The sequence below is a fragment of the Adiantum capillus-veneris genome, chromosome 29, assembly GCF_014529385.1.
Source record: "Adiantum capillus-veneris isolate H3 chromosome 29, ASM1452938v2, whole genome shotgun sequence".
Taxonomy (NCBI): Eukaryota; Viridiplantae; Streptophyta; class Polypodiopsida; order Polypodiales; family Pteridaceae; genus Adiantum; species Adiantum capillus-veneris.
The window spans coordinates 23884808-23898779 of NC_140959.1; the positions used below are offsets into that span (position 1 = coordinate 23884808).

The 13972-nt window shown below is 39.5% G+C and overlaps 2 protein-coding genes across 3 annotated transcripts; one reads left to right on the forward strand and one right to left on the reverse strand.

Annotated features, from left to right (window-relative positions):
• Positions 1–6394: 6394 nt before the first annotated feature.
• Positions 6395–7987, reverse strand: LOC147418900 (uncharacterized). Its single transcript, XM_086506062.1, has one exon. It carries the CDS (start codon positions 7887–7889, stop codon positions 7320–7322), a length of 570 nt encoding a protein of 189 aa, XP_086362188.1. The 5' UTR covers positions 7890–7987; the 3' UTR covers positions 6395–7319.
• A 274-nt stretch (positions 7988–8261) lies between these two features.
• LOC147418901 (uncharacterized) lies at positions 8262–11992 on the forward strand. 2 transcript variants are annotated; one of them, XM_086506063.1, is made up of 3 exons: positions 8262–9077; positions 9623–9635; positions 11480–11992. In XM_086506063.1, the coding sequence occupies exons 1-3, from the start codon at positions 8859–8861 to the stop codon at positions 11587–11589; spliced, it is 342 nt and encodes a 113-aa protein (XP_086362189.1). In that variant the 5' UTR covers positions 8262–8858; the 3' UTR covers positions 11590–11992. The 2 variants fall into 2 exon arrangements, 1 of the variants encoding a protein (XP_086362189.1); XR_015187160.1 differs by lacking the exons at positions 8262–9077; positions 9623–9635 and adding an exon at positions 9642–11255.
• Positions 11993–13972: the final 1980 nt, after the last annotated feature.

Consider the following 13972-nt stretch of genomic DNA (forward strand, 5'->3'; position numbering starts at 1 on the left):
AAAAATATACCATCTGCACCTCTTATATGTACAGCCGAGCTTTCTATTTTGTAGAAAGCAGATTTAATAGATGAAGTCTTTTTGTGTTACTGCTTGTCTCCAAGTCTTGTGAACCCTCAAGAGCAAAGTGTGGTGAATTCCAGTAATGGTTTGCAAAGTGTAATGAATTATAATGGTATGCAAAGTGCAATGAATTCTACTGATAAACAAAGTGTTACAAATCTAACGAGCAAAGTTCTCTCAATTTTAATTTTATAGAGCAATGTGCAACTGTTGTAAAACAAACATTACAGGAATTACAAGATTCTCCATCTTAGCATAACTCTAGTTTACTTTCTCCTTTTGCATGGTCAAAGTTGACTCACTTACTCATGGAGTATAGTGATGTGTTCTCAAGTGATTTACCACCAGGTTTACCCCCTACACGTGTTGTGCAGCATGGCATAAATGTCTTGCCAAGCACTAAACTGGTGAGTAAACCACCTTATCGTATGAGTGCTAAAGAAGCCAAGGAGGTTGAGAGTTAGTTGACTGACTACCTCACCCGTGGTTTCATTAGACCTAGCACTTTGCCTTGGGCATCACCCATTCTATTGGTAAAAAGAAAGATGGTACTATGCGCATGTGCGTAGATTATCACGGATTAAACACCATAACCATCAAGAACAAGTATCCTCTGCCAAGAGTAGATGAGTTGTTTGATCAACTCCATGGGGCAAGATACTATACAAAGATAGATCTTCGTTCAGGATACCACCAGGTGCGTATCATTTTACAAGATATCTCCAAAACTGCCTTTAGAACACGGTTCGGGCATTTTGAATTTTTGGTTATGCCTTTTGGTCTAACCAATGCTCCAGGTACATTTATGACACTCATGGATAGTGTCTTACATCCCTATCTTGGAAAATTTGTTGTGGTTTTCCTTGATGACATTCTCATTTACAGTAAGACTGAAGATGAACACATAGAACACTTACGATTACTGTTCGAACAGCTACGAGCTCACGCGCTATATGCTAAGCAAAGCAAGTGTGATTTCTTTAAAACAGAGATACATTACCTCGATCATGTGATCTCTTATTCTGGCATCAAGATGGACACTGACAAGGTCGCTGCCATTCTTCGATGGCCACATCCCAACACGGTTGAGGAGCTTCAAATATTTTTCGGCATGGCTTGATTTTATCGACAATATATCCGTGACTATACCAAAATCACCGTTCCTATGACGGATCAACTGAAAGCAAAAGGTAAGACCTTTTCTTGGGAAGAAGCGCAAAAAAGACAGTTTTGAACATCTCAAGGTAGTTATAGCCACTGCTCCCATCCTAGCAATCGTCGACCCACTTAAGCCGTTTGTGGTAGAGATTGATGCTAGTGATAAAGCCATTGGTGTGGTACTTCTCCACGAGGGAAGACCTATAGCATTTGAAAGTAAAACCTTATATAGAGCTCAATAAAATTATTCTATTTATGAGAGAGAGCTCTATGCCATAATTCACGCTTTACGAAAGTGGCAACACTATTTATATGGTACCGAGTTTGAAGTAGTTTTTGACCATGAGAGTATCAAATGGTTTACTACCCTCTCTTTCTCTCCCTCTCAAATCTCACATCGCTCTCTCTCTCTCTCTCTCTCTCTCTCTCTCTCTCTCTCTCTCTCTCTCTCTCTCCTTCACACACACACACACACACACAGTTGACTGGAGGAACACTGAAATGAAACACACATTTTTGTAATTTTTAATTTTGATGGATATGAGAGATTATTTTTGATGAGAATGTACCTCTCAAGAGTGACGTATAAAAGCCAAAGTTTTGTAACCCTAAGGAGACTTTTAATTAGTCAATCTTTTGCATCTTCTGTGTGTTGTGAGTGTGTGACTGAGAGAGAGAGAGAGAGAGAGAGAGAGAGAGAGAGAGAGAGAGAGAGAGAGAGAGAGAGAGAGGTCTTGTCTCTTCTTTGCAAACGCTACGGAGCAGCCATAGCGGAGGTGACACCACCAGAGAGTTAGCAACAACAAGGGCTACGCACCAACGCCAATCTTGCAAGTTTTTTGGTCTACTGTGAGGCGAGCTCCCATGAGCTTCTAATGAGTTCTCTTGCAAACCGTGTGTCTGTTTTGAGGATTCTTCATAGCAGTAGGATCACGGCAAGAAGAGCTACACATTAGGATCATGTATGTTGAGAATTGGTGACCTGTATTAGATTGTATGTCTTCATACGCATTTGTTGCACCAAGGGATCATGGGTGGGATATAGGCCAGAGTCCATAGGGTAGTGACCTCTTGGTAAGTAGAGGATTCCCTATGAGTTTTGAACCAATTCGAGGACATTTGATCTTGATTATGATAGCATAAGTGCCATAGGTTTTGTTGCAACCACAAGCACATAGGGTGTCTGGATTTGATTTCCTCGAGTGGTGATTGTCATTAGAAGGTCAAGTAGGTGATTGAAAACCATCTACTTGTTTCCACATGCCTACAGGTCGAGCTATGTCCTTGGCTGACATTTGGTATGTTGGTCTAGTTCTCGCTATGCTAGCGTGTGTTCACGATATATCTACCAACATTAGTGCCACTGTCGGGGATGAGAGCCCTAGGTAGGTGACCTTAGACTTGTCTGGGAGTAGTTTTAGGAAGGACATGTTGATTATGATCTAGAGTTATTCATCATAGAGTTATTTTCTTGTGTGCTTGTTTGCATTTAAGATCTCAGAGAAGTTTGATTTTTGGGGTAAAACTGCAATAAACAAGCTTCTGAGGATATTTGTGCATGACTGAATGATGCCGAGTATATAAGAAAGCATATTCAAGAGATCTGCTAAGGAAATTTGCAATTCTGTAACTTTGGACTTCAAAGCGTATGATGTCCTGAGGGCTATCAGAAGGTCACGTGTGACAAAATTGATTGCACTAGAGTGTTCAAAAGGGATGTTTTACCCTAAGTATACCTTGAGACTAGATTTTTGACCAACATTTGGTACTTGAAACACAACATGTGAGAAATGATAGAGTGAAAGTTAGAAAATTTCTTTATTTGAGCTTCAAGGGGTATGAAAACTCTTGATAAGGCATAAAATCAAGTAAGGAAACTCTAGAGACCAGTTTGGACCAGTTTAGAGTGGAGAGAGAGTGGAAAAGACACACCAAACTTCATGCGCAAATGATGTCTCAAGGACAAATCTGAAAGTCTAACTGAAAACCCTTAACACACCAAAATACATGACAATCTTCCTAAAGGGAACAAACGCCCATGGAGCCCTAGTGTATGTGGATGTTTGAGGACATTAATGCATTTGTATTGAAGAACGGCCAACTAGAGGATTAACAGTAATCCTAGTAAACGATGATGGTGGTAGGTTCCGCAATGAAGAGGGAATTCATCACCTCATTGTCAACCCAAAAAATTACAATCGATATGGAGACAATGTAGCAAAAGGGAAGATGGTTATGGAGATCAAGAATTGCCTCCTAAACTTAATCTTCATGGAGCCTTTTACATTCTCTACAATTCACAAAAATATTGGGACTTACAAGCACGGGGATGGGAGAGCCATCTCTTACCCATGTTGCATGGAACCCCATGTGAATGAATTAAGCAAAGACAACCCTTATCATTTTTGTCGATAAGTACGGATGAGAATACGAGCCAATTCACCTAGAAGATGTAGGGAGAGTGATAACGCCACAACTGTAGGCACATGCTTCTGAAGGAAGCAAAAGCCCATAGAAACCTCTAGTAAATCTACAAATCCCTTCTCAGATGATTACGACACCACATCGCAATCAAATAGACAACCATTGCCCAACCCCCAGAACTTACAAACCTCACCAGTATCATTTCAAGCATGGCTTGAGCAGCTCGCAACACCAAAATTGAACACAAAGGGGGTGGATATCAAGCTATGCTAGGGCTAGAAGCACCACCAATACCACCACTCCATCAACAATATTAAGATGAGAGTAGAACAAGAACTTCAAATTCGACCAGGAATGAAGCACCTCATCGAGAACAAAAACAAGAATGAGCAGAGGAATGACCACTTGTTATACCAATCAGGAAATATGGAAGACCACCCCTAGGTCAGGAACATGTACCATATCCTAGCCTCCACAATATCTCGCATGGGCATGCTCAAATGGGATCAACAGCTGAGGTGATCTGGGCCATCAGATGCACATTTGGTAAAGTCGGGGAGAAAAGTAAATTCGGGTAGGCTTGTAAATTCGGGTCGATCCGCACCCCATGTCTTGAATCCCCAACCTCCATGTTCACTAACCGCTACGCCCTCATGCGTACGTTGAAATATAGGGGATTCGATATTGTCATATTGTAAATGTGGGCCGATTAGTAAATTCGGGCCAAATTTGTAAATTTGGGAAAACTAGTAAATTCGGGGCAACTTCAAATCTGACGGTCCATGATTGGCGCGCCTTGCCTTTTCCTACTCTACCATTGATCCCATTTGACCATGCCCATGTGATATAGTGATGAGGCGAGTCTAGCAAGACTTGGGGGCCCAAGTCCCTAGAAAGTAGTAATATCACCTTTTTTTTCAAGTATTTAGAGGATTGAGGTGACATTAACGAATGAGAATTCTCCTACTTGAAGCTCATGTGATATTTTTCCTATTTTGAGGCCAAAAACCTTTGTAAAAAACTTCCAAATATGCATGACCACCATATAGGGGACGTTCAATCTTAGATGGCCTTCACATAGGCCTTCCAAAATGGAGCATCGTCTAACTTGGAAGGCCCTCTATTCAAGAGTCGAGCATTCCCATATGCCAGCCTCTAGCAAGTTGCTGGGTGGGCCAACCATTAGAATTTTTGATAGGGACAAAAAGTAAACTTGTGATTGTAAGTGGGAAGGTGTAATTGACTTGCACTAGCAAGTCACTACTCATTTCGAGGGTCTTCTAATATATAAAGGGTAGTTCAAAGGCCCTCTAGATTAGAGGTGCTTGTAAGATGTGCATCACATTTAATATGGTGTGGAAGGTGTATGCTCTAAAAAACCACCACTATCTGGTGTATGTAGGTGCCCTCTAAACACCACTGATATTTATTATTAAAAAAAACAAGTAAGGTGTGAGATTTAATTTAGAAGGAATCATATATTACATCAAAGAGCTCAAGGACGGAGCCAAGTGATACATCATGTAGGGTGGGATTCGAATGGGACAAAATACCCTGGGAACATCGGACATAAAAAACAGAATAGGAAGGACTAGACCAGGGGCCATTGGAATTACAAGGACCATCCAACACCACTAATATTGTTAACCCAAAGGGGAGCTTGACTCTTAAATGGATGAATCAAGAGCCGAATACGGACTCACATGGTTGCAATTTGAAGGCACAAGCTTTTTGGTCAATATGTATGCTAAAGGAAAATCGTACTTGCTGTCCAGAGTTTTCCGATTCAAAGCCCAAATGCGGTTTCATATGCTTGCACGTTGAAGGTACATAATAGCTTTTGGGCTCAACCACCAAAGCTCCAACAAGTACAACTCACCTCGCATTTGGCTGTTTTTAATAGAGTCTGGTGTCACTCAAAGCCTAGACTTAGTTTCATGTACTTGCATCTTGGAAGTTGGGGGTGTGGAGCACCATTGGGATTGCCATGTAGTGTGCTTTGAAGTTTACATGTATTCGCAATGTGCCATCCTTAGCAAAGGACAAAAAGCTTGTGATGAGGACAAGATGTATGCCAAATGTGGCGCTCTTTGCGAAGTGAGTAGTGCAATGTTCGGAAAAAATCAAAATCCCAATCTTACAAATTTCCCTTTCCTATATTTTGCAATACAAAAATTAAAATCCAAAGAGGGAGCTTCCCTTTTGCCCCAAAAGAAATTAGTTTTTTTCCCTTTTAGCCAAAACAGATAGGGAACATTTCCTTTTTGAATCAAATGTAGAGTTTCATTTGTAGTTTCAAAAACATTACAGTAGAGTACTTTCACTATGTGAGAAATACTAATATACATATGTCACTTAACTTTCCAAGTGCTCCGTATGGAGTAGGAACTTATATTCAAGAAGCCTATAAAGAATTGAATCTCTTTTCATACATAGGAAACCATTCAACATAACTTGAAGCTCTTAGGTGTTATAAAAATGCCTTTATTTAAAAAATAAGTACCTTGCATTTAAAAAAAATAATTAATACAAAGATTTATATCTCTTTTCATGCATAGCAAACCATTGAAAAACAAAACACATAACATAACTTGCAACTAATTTTAGGTGCTATGAGAATGTCATTACTTGCAAAGTAAGCACCCTACATTTTTCATACAAAGACTTTAGAGAAAGAGTAATTTAGACAAGAAGATGCCAAAGTATTTTAGGTGCTTGAACTAACAAAGACAATGTTTACATAAGAGGCTTTGCTTTTACAAATACATAAGGGCTCTTGAAAAGGTCTACAAGAGAGTAAAAATATTCTTATGAGGCAAGAATAAGTAGACTTATCAAAGAGGGATTCTCAAAGAAATAGCCACAAAAAAGTATCCAATATGATATCCATGAGTATGCACATGTACAAAAAGAAGTCCTCCACCAAGAGCAATGTGAATAGGAGAGCAAAAAAGTTTGATGAAGCCAATACTTGGGCCCCATTGGGCATCCACAAAAACTTACATAGATGGGCTAGATGAAGCCAATATATCTCTTGGTCATCCACAAAAAGTGTCTTACATCCACCAACGTTCATGCATCAAACATCAATGGTTGAGATCCCCTCTTGAGTGAAGAGGTGCCTACTTGTCTCACTTTTCCAAAGCTCCATTGCGTTAGGAGAAGTCAAACTCATCTCTACCTTCAATGACAATCACCATCAATGCATTCAAGCTCTCTATCTCTAATCGATTCTGCCATTTGTTTTTAATATTTGTGCGGGCACTAAATCCCCGCTCACAAATTGCAATGAAGCCACTTCCATGAGGCTCATTTTAGCAAAATCAATACCCGCTTGGCGTTTGAACTTTCTAAACTCAACCTTGAAAGCCTCCCCATCAATAATAGGAGCAAAGGACACATTAGCAACCCTTTTGGCAACACCATAAAATAAAGCAATTGTATCACATTCATCATTTCCATACTCCTTGAGCAATCTCTCATGCATAGGGTTGTTGAGCCAGAACCAATATTTTGATTGCATGCAAAGTGGAATTATCAACAAAGCGCTTCTCAATGGATTCACATAACTTTTTTGCATACTTGAATTGAAGGTCTAAAGAATTTTGCAAATCCACACCTTCAACATCTTTAATGATTTTTTGCCCAAAAAACGTGTCTCCTTTCAAAGAGGTTCACAAAGTATACATATACCCATTTGTAGCACCATAATCCGGCATAATAGGGTACCCACCAATGCCCCTTTGAGCCGCATTCAAATCTAGCTCACGTTCATCCAAGTACTCATCCTTGATACAAAGGATTGTAATTTTGACTATCCCATGGATGGTGGTAGCATCCACATAGTCCTTTTGGAATCTCAAGCTTAAATCCGTTACCTTTTGCAAGATGTCGGCAAGAAAGTGTAGAGCATAAATGCATTCGAAAGTGCTTAAAACATCATACAAATCTTTGCGTTCCTTCTCCAAAGCCACAAGCAATGCATCTAATGACTTGCATATCTTTGTTATGCATGCATGACGACTAAGCCATCGTGTCTCAAAGGTACATTGCATTTTAATTGTTTCGCAATCAAATTCCTCTTGTAGGTCATTCAAAGCATCCCTTCGATTAGAACTACTTGAGAAATAATTGGCTATTGCATTCACAAGTACAACAATTTTCTTTGCATATGCAATCTTCTTACTAGTATCACATGTGGCTAAATTTGTGCGGTGTGCCACACAATGTATAGCGGTTAACATTGGATTCACATTCTTCAGTAGTGTGGCTACTCCCTTTTTCCTAGGTTCGAGCTTGTTGGTCTGTTGGAGCTTGAAAGTTGAATGCTATAGGGCCAGGCTAAAGCTCACACGAATTTGCATTGTGAATTTGTGCTAATGTGCTCACTGCTCAATCGAGGAGTCGAAAGTCTGGACGGGTACACCGTAAGCCTTTAATAGGCTATTGCCAATATTAATGCTTGATAAGTTGAAACTTGAAACTTGATTATGAAGTTTGAACATGAAATTTGAATTTTTGAGAGGCAACTTCAAGGGCCAAGGTTGAAGGGCCCAAGGCCCAATTTCTAAATAGCCAATTTTGCAAAAGTTACTAGTAACTAGTATGTACAAGGGGGAACACCACTTCAAAGTTGGCAGTGACCACAGGTCCACATGGCACACACATTATATATAAATAGTAGTAAATCCATAAGGTTCTTAACTTCTCTATTATATATATATATATATATATATACACATTTCCTCTTCACTTGGTTATTAAACGGCACTAATCCTTTTATGGATATTTCCGTTAGGAGGTTTTCCCCTTTCTTGCCCAGCCTTAAGGCACGTTTCCTTTTGGGCCCAATTTCTACCTCGACCACCTTCCCTTTTGGCACTACTCCAAAGGGCAAACCATTTTCCTAGCAGGGAGCTTATTAAGCTGAGACACATTTTTCCCGAACACTGGAGCAATGTCCTAAAGAAGCTCCCTTCTCGCGACATTGTCTCTTGGAGAGGTCTCATTGCAAGATATGTTGAAAAAGGACAAATGCTTACAACAAGCTCTATTGAAGGGAAGGGTGTTCTTCCAAATGAAGTGGCCAATGTTAGATTTACTGTATGTACAACAGGTTGAAATTGCAAAATCCCGGCCAGGTTTTGATCTTGTCTTGAAGAAAATCGGTAAAGTTTTACAAGCTTTAGTGTAAATAACGGTAAAGAACACTTATGTGCGGTGCACCTATCCCTATCCTCACTACTTCATGCGGGAGTTCTACAGAGAGGGCACACTTTCACGCGACCGCAGGCTCGGAGCCAGCTATCCAAACAAGGCCTGTGAAACCGATGACCGCAGCCCATCAGCCGGCTATGCTCGGTGAAGAGGTCGACATGGCAGAGGCAGACACAGCAGAAGCCCTTCTCCGCCTCTGTATCATGAGCAGCGCCGTATGCGCCACATGATGCAGGAAGACTGCCATCATTGACAACATCGCCATGTCGATCCTGATGCTTTTCAGAGGTATGCAGAAGGGCAGCATGTGAGTGCATGTGCAGAGAGGTCGATGCATGAGTGTGCGTCGGAGTAGGCATGTCAGATTGACAGAAAAAGGTATCATCGGAATCATGGTATGCATAATATACATGATCAGTGGAATTTATGAGATCTTGATCATCATAAATGTCTGCATATGTGAGGTGATCAAAATGTGAGCTTCTATCGCCGGGCTCATCACCCGCCTTGCCGAATCCATAGAAGCCAAGCAACCAGCAGAGGAGGGAATGGCCAAGTGTAGATATGGAGACTATGACGGTGAAAATCAGCACTTTTGGCAGCACCCCCGCCGTGCAAACTTGGACAGGGAAGCCCATTAAGTGTGTGGATAGATGCCTTCACATCAGCTCTGATCTGTGAGAGGGTTTAAAGTTGCAAGACTTTACTCACTTTATAACAGGAGGAGTGCACTGCATAAAGCCCAAGGGGAAGGACTCAGGAGCTCATAAAGGGTAAGAATCCTCCCTCCCCCAAGTCTCTCTCTCTCTCTCTCTCTCTCACACACACACACACACACACACACACGTGTCTACTTGCATACATACAGCTCACATGACACACACACAAATGGATGTGTGTAGGGTAAAAGGACCCAATTTAGAGAGCAATTTTTGAGTCCCAAGTCCGGAACAGACCCACACCCAATTTAGAGGGAAAAAAAATGGCATATTCTTAGGATCTTGCTTATGTATGTTGTTGTCATTTGTTGAAAAGTGTACCATTAATAATGGGCTTTGAGTGTTTTTAATGCTTTAGAAAATCTCAAAATTGAATTTTTCCAAATGGAGCATTGAAAAAAAATAAAATCAATCTTGGCATCATTGGATTCGCCTTTTCATGAGGGTAATCCAAGTGATTAGATTTGTAAAATCTCCTCCAAAAATATTAAAAATGATTAGCTTGTCACAATTATCTCTAAACTAGCTCCTTTACCCTAGATGTGAAGCAAGACACACACACATACTGTTCTTTGCCAGCGGACACAGACCCTCACAAGTGTAAGTCGTAGATACATATATATGGGCATATATAGTATGTGTAGGTAACCTTGTGCACGTGTGCATGCATATGCACATATGTGCGCCACACACGTACGCACAAATGTCGATTCACAAATATACACAATTTACGAGGTGGGTGCTTTACACCCACACACCCTCATCACTATATGGCACAGGGTCCCTTACCAACAGAGGATCTCTAGGACCCAAATTAGGAGATCCATTTTGCCTTGATTATTTATCTAATTGTAATAGCCTTTTCTAGAAAGGAGGAAGGAGAATAGTGCCACTTGGCATTAGGTCATTGCTAGAAAGCAATGTTCATTTTAGGTACCATGGGATGGGATGTGTGTGCGTGCGCGTGTCATGTAATGATTTTTAAAGATTTTTTAATCTGTATTGCACTTTTTTAAAGCTACCACGAGGGGAGAGATATATATTGTTTATGTGCAGTGTGATAAAAAATTTCAAGGGGTATTGCGTATTTTTAGGTGCCACAAGGATTGAGGTGAGAGTTCAACCGCCCTTGTATCCACGCCTACCCCATACCTCGCGCAAAATGGGGTGGGCGACGCTAATTCGACAAATATTCAAACATGCCTCATTGAAAATTATGTCATCTTCGTACATCTTTATGCCTATCAAACTTTGTAGGCATATTTTCCATATTTTCCTACCATAGGACAAGACATGCAATATATGATCAAATCTTATCACTTCCACTTATCCTTATCATCAAAGCTCACTTTCTTACTTCTCCCACACAAAAGCACATAAAAGGGTCAATCAATCAATCAACTTCAATCTATTCACAAACTCAATCAACAATCTTTTCATGTAACCTTTTCTTGATGAATAAGATAAACCTTGCAAGTTGCCCTTATGATGCAATATGGTTCGCTAAAACCAAGTCATATAGGAAAGAACTCAAAGGCGTACTTCCGTTCTAACCCTACCCGATCGTTTATTTTTGGCTTGCATGTGGCAAAGGCCTTACCATCTAGTTAAAACTTTCGAGAGCGGATGATGGGTGTGGGTTTTCTATGTAAACCATTGTTTCTTTCTTCAATGGTAAATCTTTAACATTAGAAAATCAAAGTTATTCAATAGCCTTGCATTCTCTCTCTCTCTCTCTCTCTCTCTCTCACACACACACACACACACACACATGCACATGGAGACACACACATACGTTAGATATACAATTATATGAATTTTTGTTTTTTCTTCTTTATTGATGATAGGCCATCTTCAATTCGTCAACATTTCTTATGCTTATCATTGTGCGCTATCAGGAATCTCACAAGATCCACCCTTTGGGTTCGATAGCGAAGCAATGCATGGGGAGAAGGGCACAACAAAGAACTGGCTAGGTGGCAGAGAATGGCACACGAGGGAGAAATGAAGGTTGGCAATTTTTTCTTTTCTAAGGAAGGCGGTCGTTCTTCAGTGCACATGGAGCATGTTGTGGTGCACTGGCTTGGCTAGACAACCTAGATGTGAGCCAGAGGCATGGAGTTTGATATTCATTAGATACTCAATGCATGGTAATTACTATTGCCAAGTGTCTTGAAAGATGTGGAATCTGTGGAGATTCCCTATAATAAAACAAGAAAAGAGCCAAGTCATATGTATCAACAAATTTGACAAATGATATGTAAAGTAGAATCTATAGAGATGCTTTTCACTAATGCATCCATGTTCCTGGAGTTTGCATGGCTCTCCATGAGGAGCCCAAGTAAACTGCTCTCTCAAACTTTTGCCATTTCTCTCTTTCTTTGCATAATGCCATAAAAGTTCTTTTCTTACACATGTAAAGACTAAGAAACTTGAGATGCATGTTCTTTGATGTTATAGAGATGTTTTTAATCATCATCAGGAGTGTTTTTGCAATTTCAAATGGTAACTCTGAATCAATAGAAGTATTTTTGCAATTTCAAATAATGATTGTGGGTCAAGTTTTCATATTGGCCATCTTGAATGCAATACTAAAGTGGCAAGAACATAAGGTTTTCAAAGCTTTTATAGGCAATCTGTTGATCAAGGAACTAGTTTCAATTGATTTTTAGAAAGCTTAAACTTTGCTTCTCATAGCAAGTCTTCATAGTAAAAGTGTAAATCAAGAAAATACCCCAATCAAAGTAGTGGCCAAGACAAGTACGAGCATTAAGCATAAAATTGTGTGTCTACAGGTGCAAGAAGGTCTCAAGGGCTTGGGCTGAGAGAGAGAGTTCGGGGGGGGGGGGGGGGCACTGCTCTTAGGTCAAGAGTTTGTAAAACTTTTGATGCAATAAAGAAGTGATAGAATATTCTAACATCATAGAAAGAATCCCAAATATTTCAAAGATTTAAAGCATTTGAAAAAATTAAAATGATACAAAACTGACATGTATAAGTTGAGATCTCCCTCCCTCCCCTCTCTCTCTCTCTCTCTCTCTCTCTCTCTCTCTCTCTCTCACACACACACACACACACACACACACACACACATAGTGTGCGCTTGCGTTCAAGACTATAGATAAATATTTGAGAGCAATTATGGTTGTTTTTATGATGTCAAATCTCTCTCTCTCTCTCTCTCTCTCTCTCTCTCTCTCTCTCTCTCTATATATATATATATATATATATATATATATATATATATATATATATATTGAAGCTGTATTCCTACACCCTGAAACATTTTGCTCTCTCTTTCTCTCTTTGCCCTTCTCATTGTCGCGTCATTTGTTGCGCACTGAAAAGTTGTCCTCTCTCTCTCTCTCTTTTATTTTTTATAGGCACCCGTGCTTGTTAAAATTCATAGAATTTATAGATTTTTAAACATGGACCACATTTTAACTCTTAAAAATAAAAAGGCAAAAATATCTCAAAACTGAAAAAAGGCATGTCAATTGGGCAATCTCTCTCTCCATTCGGGGTGTCAAATGTTAGAGCTGGTTTTTGTTGGACATTTTATCTATTTCAAAGTGCTTTTCATATTTTCTATAGGTGAAAAATGTTAGCTACCCTTTAAATAACACAATATAATGCAAATAAAATCATAGTATCTCGAAAATTTGAAGGGCAAGGGTTCCCCTAGTGAGATAGAGTCCCTATGAGATTGATGGTAAAATCTCTCTCTCTCTCTCTCTCTCTCTCTCTCTCTCTCTCTCTGTGTTAGTAACGCCAATAATAACCGCTTCATTTGCATGCATGTCCTCAAAGCAAGACAGCTCCCAAGTTGACGCATAGATAGGCGAGCTCCTTTTTCTCAATCTCTTTAAAGAAATAAAAAATTTACATTAAAAAAAAAAAAAACATCAATAGTGGCCTTGAGAAAAGCCTTTTGAAAAAATAAACCCAAATATATTTTCAGAAGTCAATTGTTTATCAAATAACAAAATCTCTACTAAAATTAGATTTCTTTTATAATGTGCATTTAGACTAGTTCCTCTATTCTATTCTATGTACAGTAGAAAGTCTTTTGACTACATTATCAAAAGGCTTTTCATTTTTTACAAACTTACCCTCCACTTTGCATTATAAATCTTAACCTTCACTTTTGCACTTTAGGTCAGATGTTTTTAAAGGTTTTCTTTAAAGTGAACCAATAAGTGACACTTGGAGGCCCTCTCCTTCCTTGAAAATTTTAAGCTCCATTATATGCAGTATAGAAGTATAGATGGTCTACTTATATAATCATGGATCTCTTTTGTGTGTCTTATTTTAAATGTCATCCATGTTCACAAGAAGGTGCTTTTAGCATTGGTCCACTCTAATATCAAAATTTTACCTTATATTGCTCA

What these genes read in the sequence shown, in the direction of transcription:
- LOC147418900 (XM_086506062.1), bottom strand. Translation starts at nt 7,889, where the DNA reads ATGTTAACCGCTATACATTGTGTGGCACACCGCACAAATTTAGCCACA.
- LOC147418901 (XM_086506063.1), top strand. Translation starts at nt 8,859, where the DNA reads ATGTGCGGTGCACCTATCCCTATCCTCACTACTTCATGCGGGAGTTCT.